The 13539-nt window shown below is 54.3% G+C and overlaps 1 protein-coding gene across 1 annotated transcript in view; it reads right to left on the bottom strand.

The window, feature by feature from the left end:
• Positions 1–12602, bottom strand: part of LOC106594392 (uncharacterized) — a 22144-nt gene extending 9542 nt beyond the window's left edge. The window contains exons 1-8 of the mRNA XM_045713855.1: positions 11392–12602; positions 8357–10736; positions 6611–7208; positions 4992–5077; positions 4341–4386; positions 3783–4006; positions 1683–1801; positions 1356–1470 (exon numbers count right to left, since the gene is read on the bottom strand). Coding sequence (XP_045569811.1) covers positions 1356–1470; positions 1683–1801; positions 3783–4006; positions 4341–4386; positions 4992–5077; positions 6611–7208; positions 8357–10736; positions 11392–12602 — 4779 coding nt within the window. The remainder of the gene's footprint in view (positions 1–1355; positions 1471–1682; positions 1802–3782; positions 4007–4340; positions 4387–4991; positions 5078–6610; positions 7209–8356; positions 10737–11391) is intronic.
• Positions 12603–13539: the final 937 nt, after the last annotated feature.

Raw genomic sequence — 13539 nt, 5'->3', positions numbered from 1 at the left:
TGGAAGGGGAGGCAGGTGAGCGATGGCTGGAAGGGGAGGCACGTGAGCGGTGGCTGGAAGGGGAGGCAGGTGAGCGATACCATTAGGACTGGACCTCACTAGAGACTAGTTGTTTCCATTTGGTATCATTACTGGACCACACTAGAGACTAGTTGTTTCCATTTGGTATCATTACTGGACCTCACTAGAGACTAGTTGTTTCCATTTGGTATCATTACTGGACCTCACTAGAGACTAGTTGTTTCCATTTGGTATCATTACTGGACCTCACTAGAGACTAGTTGTTTCCATTTGGTATCATTACTGGACCTCACTAGAGACTAGTTGTTTCCATTTGGTATCATTACTGGACCTCACTAGAGACTAGTTGTTTCCATTTGGTATCATTACTGGACCTCACTAGAGACTAGCTGTTTCCATTTGGTATCATTACTGGACCTCACTAGAGACTAGTTGTTTCCATTTGGTATCATTACTGGACCTCACTAGAGACTAGTTGTTTCCATTTGGTATCATTACTGGACCTCACTAGAGACTAGTTGTTTCCATTTGGTATCATTACTGGACCTCACTAGAGACTAGTTGTTTCCATTTGGTATCATTACTGGACCTCACTAGAGACTAGTTGTTTCCATTTGGTATCATTACTGGACCTCACTAGAGACTAGTTGTTTCCATTTGGTATCATTACTGGACCTCACTAGAGACTAGTTGTTTCCATTTGGTATCATTACTGGACCTCACTAGAGACTAGCTGTTTCCATTTGGTATCATTACTGGACCTCACTAGAGACTAGTTGTTTCCATTTGGTATCATTACTGGACCTCACTAGAGACTAGTTGTTTCCATTTGGTATCATTACTGGACCTCACTAGAGACTAGCTGTTTCCATTTGGTATCATTACTGGACCTCACTAGAGACTAGCTGTTTCCATTTGGTATCATTACTGGACCTCACTAGAGACTAGTTGTTTCCATTTGGTATCATTACTGGACCTCACTAGAGACTAGCTGTTTCCATTTGGTATCATTACTGGACCTCACTAGAGACTAGTTGTTTCCATTTGGTATCATTACTGGACCTCACTAGAGACTAGCTGTTTCCATTTGGTATCATTACTGGACCTCACTAGAGACTAGTTGTTTCCATTTGGTATCATTACTGGACCTCACTAGAGACTAGTTGTTTCCATTTGGTATCATTACTGGACCTCACTAGAGACTAGTTGTTTCCATTTGGTATCATTACTGTGTGTGTGTGTGTGTGTGTGTGTGTGTGTGTACTGTAACTGTGTGTGTGTGTGTGTGTGTGTGTGTGTGTTTACTGTAACTGTGTGTGTGTGTGTGTGTGTACCTTGTCTCGGTCCTTGCTGTGTGTACGTGGTGTGTGTTCTGGGGCCACAACGTTTCTCACAGGGCCCTCGTCCAACATAGACCTCAGGAACTGCTCCGTCTGCACCAGACAGTAACTACACACACACACACACACACACACACACACACACACACACACACACACACACACCCCCAAGAGACATATTAGGTATTATTTACATATGAAACACTAACAACCCCTTCCCCGATTTTAAGTGTGTGTGTGTGTGTGTGTGTGTGTGTGTGTGTGTGTGTGTGTGTGTGTGTGTGTGTGTGTGTGTGTGTGTGTGTGTGTGTGTGTATTAACTTGTGGTCTCTGAAGATGTCCTGTAGGAAGTGTCTGTCTATGCTGGGGAACAGGTCAAAGAGCTGAGACTCCTTCAACATGGCGGCTCCATCTCTCCTGTCGACACCACCTCCACGAGACTGAGGAGGGGAGAGAGAGACAGACAGGTCAAAGAGCTGAGTCACCATCTCTCCTGTCGACACCACCTCCACGAGACTGAGGAGGGGAGAGAGAGACAGGTCAAAGAGCTGAGTCACCATCTCTCCTGTCGACACCACCTCCACGAGACTGAGGAGGGGAGAGAGAGACAGGTCAAAGAGCTGAGTCACCATCTCTCCTGTCGACACCACCTCCACGAGACTGAGGAGGGGAGAGAGACAGACAGGTCAAAGAGCTGAGTCACCATCTCTCCTGTCGACACCACCTCCACGAGACTGAGGAGGGGAGAGAGAGACAGGTCAAAGAGCTGAGTCACCATCTCTCCTGTCGACACCACCTCCACGAGACTGAGGAGGAGAGAGAGAGAGACAGACAGGTCAAAGAGCTGAGTCACCATCTCTCCTGTCGACACCACCTCCACGAGACTGAGGAGGAGAGAGAGAGACAGACAGGTCAAAGAGCTGAGTCACCATCTCTCCTGTCGACACCACCTCCACGAGACTGAGGAGGGGAGAGAGACAGACAGGTCAAAGAGCTGAGTCACCATCTCTCCTGTCGACACCACCTCCACGAGACTGAGGAGGAGAGAGAGAGACAGACAGGTCAAAGAGCTGAGTCACCATCTCTCCTGTCGACACCACCTCCACGAGACTGAGGAGGGAAGAGAGAGAACAGACAGGTCAAAGAGCTGAGTCACCATCTCTCCTGTCGACACCACCTCCACGAGACTGAGGAGGGAGAGAGAGACAGGTCAAAGAGCTGAGTCACCATCTCTCCTGTCGACACCACCTCCACGAGACTGAGGAGGGGAGAGAGAGACAGGTCAAAGAGCTGAGTCACCATCTCTCCTGTCGACACCACCTCCACGAGACTGAGGAGGGGGAGAGAGAGACAGACAGGTCAAAGAGCTGAGTCACCATCTCTCCTGTCGACACCACCTCCACGAGACTGAGGAGGGGAGAGAGAGACAGGTCAAAGAGCTGAGTCACCATCTCTCCTGTCGACACCACCTCCACGAGACTGAGGAGGGGAGAGAGAGAGACAGACAGGTCAAAGAGCTGAGTCACCATCTCTCCTGTCGACACCACCTCCACGAGACTGAGGAGGGGAGAGAGAGAGACAGACAGGTCAAAGAGCTGAGTCACCATCTCTCCTGTCGACACCACCTCCACGAGACTGAGGAGGGGAGAGAGAGACAGACAGGTCAAAGAGCTGAGTCACCATCTCTCCTGTCGACACCACCTCCACGAGACTGAGGAGGGGAGAGAGAGAGACAGACAGGTCAAAGAGCTGAGTCACCATCTCTCCTGTCGACACCACCTCCACGAGACTGAGGAGGAGGAGAGAGAGACAGGTCAAAGAGCTGAGTCACCATCTCTCCTGTCGACACCACCTCCACGAGACTGAGGAGGGGAGAGAGAGAGACAGACAGGTCAAAGAGCTGAGTCACCATCTCTCCTGTCGACACCACCTCCACGAGACTGAGGAGGGGAGAGAGAGAGACAGGTCAAAGAGCTGAGTCACCATCTCTCCTGTCGACACCACCTCCACGAGACTGAGGAGGGGAGAGAGAGAGACAGACAGGTCAAAGAGCTGAGTCACCATCTCTCCTGTCGACACCACCTCCACGAGACTGAGGAGGGGAGAGAGAGAGACAGACAGGTCAAAGAGCTGAGTCACCATCTCTCCTGTCGACACCACCTCCACGAGACTGAGGAGGAGAGAGAGACAGACAGGTCAAAGAGCTGAGTCACCATCTCTCCTGTCGACACCACCTCCACGAGACTGAGGAGGGGAGAGAGAGACAGGTCAAAGAGCTGAGTCACCATCTCTCCTGTCGACACCACCTCCACGAGACTGAGGAGGGGAGAGAGAGAGACAGACAAATCAGATGGTGAAAGGGTGACGCCAGTGTGTGTGTGTGTGTGTGTGTGTGTGTGTGTGTGTGTGTGTGTGTTTTACCCTCTCCATCTTCTCCTGTAGAGCCCGTTCTTCAGCCATGACGTCTCTGAGAGAGACGTGGGGGCGGGACATAGTCCAGTGGTCCACGATTGGCAACTCATCCTGAGCCTCTGATTGGCCGCTCAGAGACGCAAAGCCGTCCGAACCAATCAGGAAGTGAGCCGGGCGTGACCCGTCCCTGAGCCCGGTTTTGGACGTCTGCGATTCGCCCCAGTGGACAGAGCCTGGTAAACCAGGAAGTAAACCAGGAAGTAGAGCAGGATAGAACAACAGGGAAACATGGGTAATGAGGTTTTTCTTCACCTGTAGTTTTGTAGTTTTTAGGATCACACTTTAAAACAAACTATAACTTGTGAAAGCTTAACATAATGTCGATTCTACACAGATGATGTATAAATCTATAATATATTACAGCAAGACACAAAACTATTCCACAAATTATCTCTAATGATTTGATGACTGTGACTCCTAGTACTTTGTAAAGCGTGTGTGTGTGTGTGTGTGGTGTGTGTGTGTGTGTGTGTGTGTGTGTGTGTGTGTGTGTGTGTGTGTACTCACTCTCTTGTAGTAGATGGTAGGAGAGTGCTGCTTGTCTCTGCTTCTCCTAGAAAGACAACATCATTCACCAACCCAAGACTTAACACACACACACACACACACACACACACACACACACACACACACACACACCATCGACCCAGCTAACACACACACACACACACACACACACACACACACACACACACACACCATCGACCCAGCTAACACACACACACACACCTACACACACACACACACACACACACACACACACACACACACACACACCATCGACCCAGCTAACACACACACACACACACACACACACACACACACACACACACACACACACACCAGTGACCCAGGTAACACACACACACACCAGTGACCCAGGTAACACACACACACACACACACACACACACACACACACACACCACGCAGGTAACACACACACACACACACACACACACACACACCAGTGACCCAGGTAACACACACACACACACACACACACACACACACACACACACACACACACACACACCAGCGACCCAGGTAACACACACACACACACACACACACACACACACACACACACACCGCACACACACACACACACACACACACACACACACACACACACACCAGCGACCCAGGTAACACCCACCTGGACAGTGTCCTTCCATTTCTGGTGCAGCAGTTTGGCCATGTTGAGATCCATCTTCACAGCGTAGTCATCATGGGAACACATACCTGGTAATACACAGGACGCACACCAACACACACCTGGTAACCAACAGGACAACACACACCTGGTAACACACACCTGGTAACCAACAGGACAACACACACCTGGTAACCAACAGGACAACACACACCTGGTAACCAACAGGGCAACACACACCTGGTAACCAACAGGACGATACACACACCTGGTAACCAACAGGACAACACACACCTGGTAACCAACAGGACGACACACACCTGGTAACACACACCTGGTAACCAACAGGACAACACACACCTGGTAACCAACAGGACAACACACACCTGGTAACCAACAGGACGACACACACCTGGTAACCAACAGGACAACACACACCTGGTAAACAACAGGACGACACACACCTGGTAACCAACAGGGCAACACACACCTGGTAACCAACACACCTGGTAACCAACAGGACGACACACACCTGGTAACACACACCTGGTAACCAACAGGACGACACACACCTGGTAACACACACCTGGTAACCAACAGGACGACACACACCTGGTAACACACACCTGGTAACCAACAGGACGACACACACCTGGTAACACACACCTGGTAACCAACAGGGCAACACACACCTGGTAACCAACAGGGCACGACACACACCTGGTAACCAACAGGACGACACACACCTGGTAACCAACAGGACGACACACACCTGGTAACACACACCTGGTAACCAACAGGACAACACACACCTGGTAACCAACAGGACGACACACACCTGGTAACCAACAGGGCAACACACACCTGGTAACACACACCTGGTAACCAACAGGACGACACACACCTGGTAACCAACAGGGCAACACACACCTGGTAACCAACAGGGCAACACACACCTGGTAACCAACAGGACGACACACACACCTGGTAACCAACAGGGCAACACACACCTGGTAACCAACAGGACGACACACACCTGGTAACCAACAGGACGACACACACCTGGTAACCAACAGGGCGACACACACACCTGGTAACACACACCTGGTAACACACACCTGGTAACCAACAGGACGACACACACCTGGTAACCAACAGGACAACACACACCTGGTAACCAACAGGACGACACACACCTGGTAACCAACAGGACGACACACACCTGGTAACCAACAGGACAACACACACCTGGTAACCAACAGGACGACACACACCTGGTAACCAACAGGACAACACACACCTGGTAACACACACCTGGTAACCAACAGGACGACACACACCTGGTAACCAACAGGACGACACACACCTGGTAACCAAGAAGGGCTTAGGGAGAGTATATTTATTTTAAGTGTGTACCATACCACACATGTATACCTATATATTTATAGTGTGTATATGCATATGTAAATGCCTCTGTGTGTGTGTGTGTGTGTCTCTGTGTGTGTGTGTGTGTGTGTGTGTGTGTGTGTGTGTGTGTGTGTGTGTTAGCTGGGTCGGTGGTGTGTGTGTGTGTGTGTGTGTGTGTGTGTGTGTGTGTGTGTGTGTGTGTGTGTGTGTGTTACCTGGTAGGACACCAACAGGTCCAAACAGCTCAGCCAGTTGCAGGGCCAGTTCTGCTGGCAGCTTCAGTTCAACATTCTGTATATCCAAGAGTCTCTTCCTCCTCTTCTCCTTCCTCTCCTCCTCCTCTTCCTCTCTCCTCTCCATCTCCTCCAGCTGGGCTAGGAGCGACTGGGTCACCTCGTCTCCCTCCTCCTCCCTCTCCCATTTCTCCCACCGCTCCGCGCTCCCTCCGTTCTCCGAGTCCCGAACCACTTCCTGCTCTCCCAAGTTTCCCTCCTCTGTGCCGCCGCCCCCGCCCCGAGACACAGGATGGTTCGGTCCGCTAACCCACCTTAACCCTTCGTCCACTCGTTCCCCTGTCCTCCGCGCTTCCTCTTCCTCCTTCCCTCTTCCAAACGTCTCACTATCAGAACAGCTGGAGGCCGAAGCCTGCTCTCCTGGAGGTGTAATCCGTCTCTCCGTCCCGTCCTCCGGACACACAGCCTCGGCCATGTCCAGATCTTCATCACCCTCTTCTTCTTCTTCATCCTCCTCTTCCTCCTCTAGGAACAGTCTCTCTCCAGAGTCTAGCAACAGATTAGTGGTCCACTCCAGGTCCTGAAGGAGGAAACAATTACACGTTTAAAATTCATTTAGGACGGCCTCGCCGTATATAGGGGACGGGGCGCTACGGCCTCGCCGTATAGGGGACGGGGGCCCTACGGCCTCGCCGTATAGGGGACGGGGGCCCTACGGCCTCGCCGTACAGGGGACGGGGGCCCTACGGCCTCGCCGTATAGGGGACGGGGGCCCTACGGCCTCGCCGCATAGGGGACGGGGGCCCTACGGCCTCGCCGCATAGGGGACGGGGACCCTACGGCCTCGCCGCATAGGGGACGGGGGCCCTACGGCCTCGCCGCATAGGGGACGGGGGCCCTACGGCCTCGCCGCCAAGGGGACGGGGACCCTACGGCCTCGCCGCATAGGGGACGGGGGCCCTACGGCCTCGCCGTATATAGGGGACGGGGACCCTACGGCCTCGCCGCATAGGGGACGGGGGCCCTACGGCCTCGCCGCCAAGGGGACGGGGACCCTACGGCCTCGCCGCATAGGGGACGGGGGCCCTACGGCCTCGCCGTATATAGGGGACGGGGCCCCACGGCCTCGCCGTATAGGGGACGGGGGCCCTATGGCCTCGCCGTATAGGGGACGGGGGCCCTACGGCCTCGCCGTACTGGGGACGGGGGCCCTACGGCCTCGCTACATAGGGGACGGGGCGCTACGGCCTCGCTATATAAGGAACGGGGCCCTACGGCCTCGCCATATAGGGAACGGGGCCCTACGGCCTCGCTATATAAGGAACGGGGCCCTACGGTCTCGCTATATAGGGAATAGGATTTCATTTGGGACTCACACATAGATAGACTAGTGTCCTGTCCAGGGGGTGTCCTGGTACATCAAGCTGTCTCACTACAGAAACAGGAAATAGACTAGTTTCCTGTCCAGGGGGTGTCCTGGTACATCAAGCTGTCTCACTACGGAAACAGGAAATAGACTAGTGTCCTGTCCAGGGGGTGTCCTGGTACATCGAACTGTCTCACTACGGAAACAGGAAGTAGGGCAAGAAGCCTCTAAGCTCTTCTGGCTCAGACAAGGCTTACTTCCTTTTCACAGATAAGAGCCTCAGCCAATACAACGACAACACAATAAACAACAACAACAACAATAATAATAAACAACAATAATAAACAACAAACATCCCGAACCTGCTGACACTTGTCATAGAGGTCGTCCAGTGTCTCTCTGTTGACCAGTTTAAAATGGCGTCTGAGAATGAAGAGGTTCTGCTGCCTGGTCCGTCCCTCCTCCAGCTCCCTCTCCTCCACCTGGTTCCCCTTCTCGCGCGTCACGCGGCACGGCACCACTCGCTGGCCGGAAGGGTTAACCGCGACGCCCGCCGAGACCGCAGCCGATACCTCCGGGAGGAAACGGGAAGGGTTGCCGTGGAGAACGACGAGGGTGTCGTTAGCGGGAAAGCGGTCTCCCGAGGCGTCGGTTGGGTCGTCGCGACGACTGTGGTCGAGACGCCAGAGGAAGGCGAAGTCTTGCGGGTCGGTCTGGGAGGAGCGATCTGTGTCGGCCAATGACGGAGGAGGGGAGGGGCGGTGGGGGTTAGGGTTAAGGTTAGGGTTGAGGTCAGGGTCAAGGTTAAGGTTAGGGTTGAGGTCGAGGTTAGGGTCAAGGTCAGGGTTAAGGTCAGGGTTGAGGTCAGGGTCAAGGTTAAGGTTAGGGTTGAGGTCGAGGTTAGGGTCAAGGTCAGGGTTAAGGTCAGGGTTGAGGTCAGGGTCAAGGTTAAGGTTAGGGTTGAGGTTAGGGTTAAGGTTAGGGTCGAGGTTAGGGTTAAGGTTAGGGTCGAGGTCAGGGTTGAGGTTAGGGTCGAGGTCAGGGTTGAGGTTAGGGTCAAGGTCAGGGTTAAGGTCAGGGTTGAGGTTAGGGTCAGGGTTAAGGTCGGGGTTAAGGTTAAGGTCAGAGTCGAGATTAGGGGCAAGGTCAGAGTCGAGATTAGGGGCGAGGTCAGAGTCGAGATTAGGGGCAAGGTCAGAGTCGAGATTAGGGTCAAGGTCAGGGTCAAGGTCAGGGGCGAGGTCTATCTGTGGTTTGGGGGAGGGAGGGGTGTTGTTTGTGAAGGTGAGTGCCAGTTTGCACTGTTTCCCCGCCCTGCGACTCTGCTGCTGCTGCTTCCGCTCCTGACTGCCCCCACCAAGATGGCCGAATTCACCTTCCATCCTGGTCTCACTAGCATCAGTACACTGACTGACCTCACCAACATGGCTGTCTTCACCAGCTTCCTCACTGCCCTCACCAATATGGCTGTCACTATCAGCACACTGACTGCCCCCACCAAGATGGCCGACTTCACCTTCCATCCTGGTCTCACTAGCATCAGTACACTGACTGACCTCACCAACATGGCCTCGATCTACCTTACCAGGATGGCTTCCCTCTACCTCCACCAAGTCTTCCTCAACTAAACCCCGAGTCGTCCCCCCCTCTACGGCGACCTGGATGGTCTCTCCCTCCCTCTGCTCCACGGTGTTGGATTCAACCACCACACAGTCAGGTAATTCCTCCCGACTCAGGACTCGGTCTTTATCAGCCTCCCCTCTCCTCCCCCCTGCCTCACCCCTCTCTCCTCCTTCTCCTCCAACTGAATGGTGTGAGCTCGGGGAGAAGGGGGAGAGGATGGGGGAAGGGCAGGTGGGCAGAGGGTGGGAGTCAACACCTGTCTGTAAGAGCTCTAGAAGCTTCTGGAACTCTGTGACATGAGGCCCGCTACCAGGAAGCCCTTCTGATTGGCTGCCTCTGGGACCTGCCTCCTCCCCCTCATCAACTCCCTCTTCCTCCCTCCCAGGGCGCTTCCCATTCCTTCCTCCTCCTCTTCTTCTTTGCTCCAGTACCTCCTCTGAAGGCCAGTCTCCAACAAACTCCAACAACTCAGGCCTCACCCTCTCTCCCCCACCCCTCACCCCCTCTCCCCCATCCCACACCTGCTCTCCTCCATCATTCATTTCTCCCACCAACGTCCCTCCTCCACCCTCTCTCTCTCCATCCCCCTCGCTCACTGAATGGCTAGCGTCCTTCGCTATGTCAGCAGGCTCCAGCCTATCAGAGTCCGTCTTCCTAGTTCTGCTCTTCCTCTCTTTCCTCACCCTCTGACCAATCGACTCGGAGAAAGCCACGGGCCTCTCGTCGTCACCATCGTCGCGATCTGCACTAAACACAGAACCCACCAGACAGTGGGGAATCCTTGTCTCTCCCTCTCCCTCTTCCTCTTCCTCCCCCCTTTTCCCCTCGTCCTCCTCCGGTTGCAACTGTGTGTCCGGTTCAGAGACCAGCGCTCCTAAATCAAGAATATCCTCCTCCTCGTCCGGAATTCCGTGTTTTTCCGAGTGCTTTTCACTGAGGGAGAGGGACTCTGTGGACCCGTGGGCAGAGCTGTGACCCGGGGTTACGGGTCTCCCGGAGAGGCCGACCGACGACACGTCAGGAAGCGAGGAGAAGAGCTGGGGGCAGGACCTCTCAGAGCCCTGGACCAATCGCTGCTCTCCTACCAGGTCGCGGAGGGCCTTGTCTGAGGACTTGGGCCTATCAGGAGAAAGAGAGACAGAGACAGAGAGAGACAGAGAGAGACAGAGAGAGACAGAGAGAGACAGAGAGAGAGAGAGAGAGAGAGAGACAGAGAGAGAGAGAGACAGAGAGAGACAGAGAGAGAGAGAGAGAGAGAGAGAGAGACAGAGAGAGACAGAGAGAGAGAGAGAGAGAGAGAGAGACAGAGAGAGACAGAGAGAGACAGAGAGAGAGAGAGAGAGAGAGAGAGAGAGAGAGAGAGATCATCTTTTCATTGTGACTTCAATTCAAGAGAAAAGACGAGGCAACTATTGAGATGCAGCCTGAAACTAACCTTAGCACTAACCCTAATCCTGGCCCTGGCCCTAATCCTGGCCCTGGCCCTAATCCTGGCCCTAATCCTAACCCTGGCCCTAGACCTGGCCCTAATCCTAACCCTGGCCCTAATCCCGGCCCTCGCCCTAATCCTGGCCCTAATCCTGGCCCTAGCCCTAAACCTGGCCCTAATCCTGGCCCTAACCCTAATCCTAAACCTGGCCCTAATCCTAATCCTAAACCTGGCCCTAATCCTAAACCTGGCCCTAATCCTGGCCCTATCCTCAGTCACCTGATGCTAAGGTCCTGTTGGGGGGGGTAGTTTGAGATGCAGCCTGGGTGTGGTGAGGAAACTTACTGTGACGGGCTAGCCTCCTGATGGGGTGGGCTTGGGTCCTGATGGGGGGTAGTTTGGCCTCCTGATGGGGTGGGCTTGGGTCCTGTTGGGGGGGTAGTTTGGCCTCCTGATGGGGGGGTAGTTTGGCCTCCTGATGGGGTGGGCTTGGGTCCTGTTGGGGGGGTAGTTTGGCCTCCTGATGGGGGGTAGTTTGGCCTCCTGATGGGGTGGGCTTGGGTCCTGTTGGGGGGGTAGTTTGGCCTCCTGATGGGGGGGTAGTTTGGCCTCCTGATGGGGTGGGCTTGGGTCCTGTTGGGGGGGTAGTTTGGCCTCCTGATGGGGGGGTAGTTTGGCCTCCTGATGGGGTGGGCTTGGGTCCTGTTGGGGGGGTAGTTTGGCCTCCTGATGGGGGGTAGTTTGGCCTCCTGATGGGGTGGGCTTGGGTCCTGTTGGGGGGTAGTTTGGCCTCCTGATGGGGGGGTAGTTTGGCCTCCTGATGGGGGGGGTAGTTTGGCCTCCTGATGGGGGGTAGTTTGGCCTCCTGATGGGGTGGGCTTGGGTCCTGTTGGGGGGTAGTTTGGCCTCCTGATGGGGGGTAGTTTGGCCTCCTGATGGGGGGTAGTTTGGCCTCCTGATGGGGTGGGCTTGGGTCCTGTTGGGGGGTAGTTTGGCCTCCTGATGGGGGGGTAGTTTGGCCTCCTGATGGGGGGTAGTTTGGCCTCCTGATGGGGGGGTAGTTTGGCCTCCTGATGGGGTGGGCTTGGGTCCTGTTGGGGGGTAGTTTGGCCTCCTGATGGGGGGGGTAGTTTGGCCTCCTGATGGGGTGGGCTTGGGTCCTGATGGGGGGGTAGTTTGGCCTCCTGATGGGGTGGGCTTGGGTCCTGTTGGGGGGTAGTTTGGCCTCCTGATGGGGGGGGTAGTTTGGCCTCCTGATGGGGGGTAGTTTGGCCTCCTGATGGGGGGGTAGTTTGGCCTCCTGATGGGGGGGTAGTTTGGCCTCCTGATGGGGTGGGCTTGGGTCCTGTTGGGGGGGTAGTTTGGCCTCCTGATGGGGGGTAGTTTGGCCTCCTGATGGGGTGGGCTTGGGTCCTGATGGGGGGGTAGTTTGGCCTCCTGATGGGGTGGGCTTGGGTCCTGTTGGGGGGTAGTTTGGCCTCCTGATGCGGTGGTAGTTTGGAGCGAGAGCTCCCCATGATGGAGTGAATGGTCACGTGACGATCATAATTATCCATCATTCGACGGATCTTCTCTGCTTTAACACTGTGCCTAGTACGTCTAGAGAGAGAGGGGAGAGAGGGGGGAGAGGGAGGAGAGAGGAGGGAGAGAGGGAGGGAGAGGAGGGGGAGAGAGAAAGAGGGGGAAAGGAGGGAGAGAAAGAGGAGGGGGAGAGAAGGGGGAGAGAGAAAGAGGGGGAGAGGAGGGAGAGAAAGAGGAGGAGGGAGAGGAGGGCGAGAGAGAAAGAGGGGGAGAGGGAGGGAGAGAGGGAGGGAGGGGAGAGAGGGAGGGAGGGGGAGGGAGAGAGGTGGGGAGAGAAAGAGGAGGGGGAGAGGAGGGGAGAGAGAAAGAGGGGGGAGAGGAGGGGAGAGAGGGGGAGAGAAAGAGGAGGGGAGAGAAAGAGGAGGGGGAGAGGAGGGGGAAGAGAGAAAGAGGGGGGAGAGGAGGGAGAGAGGGGGAGAGAAAGAGGAGGGGAGAGAAAGAGGAGGGGGAGAGGAGGGGGAAGAGAGAAAGAGGGGAGAGAGGGGGAGAGAAAGAGGAGGGGGAGATAAAGAGGAGGGGGAGAGGAGGGGGAAGAGAGAAAGAGGGGGGGAGAGGAGGGGAGAGAGGGGGGAGAGAAAGAGGAGGGGGAGAGAAAGAGGAGGGGGGAGAGGAAGGGGAAGAGAGAAAGAGGGGTTATCCATTTAGTTTTTCATTACGACTTCAATTCAAATAAATTCGTAATAACTTTATTAGTGGTTTGTTTACATTAAATCAAAGTCTACTGTTTGCCATAATGTACATTGAGACATATTGTGACTAAACGAAACGACATAATAAAAAGACACGATATTAACAAAACCAGATAAATGACAGAAAACACAACTCAGCTGTTTATACAACAAAAAACGGCAAACTATTGGAGAATGGTAGCAGACTGTATTACCATATAGACAACCTAGATGGTAAACTATT

This window comes from Salmo salar, unplaced genomic scaffold, assembly GCF_905237065.1.
Source record: "Salmo salar unplaced genomic scaffold, Ssal_v3.1, whole genome shotgun sequence".
Classification (NCBI taxonomy): domain Eukaryota; kingdom Metazoa; phylum Chordata; class Actinopteri; order Salmoniformes; family Salmonidae; genus Salmo; species Salmo salar.
The sequence above is the reverse complement of the archived record's forward strand: the minus strand, read 5'-3'. Positions and strand labels throughout refer to the sequence as shown.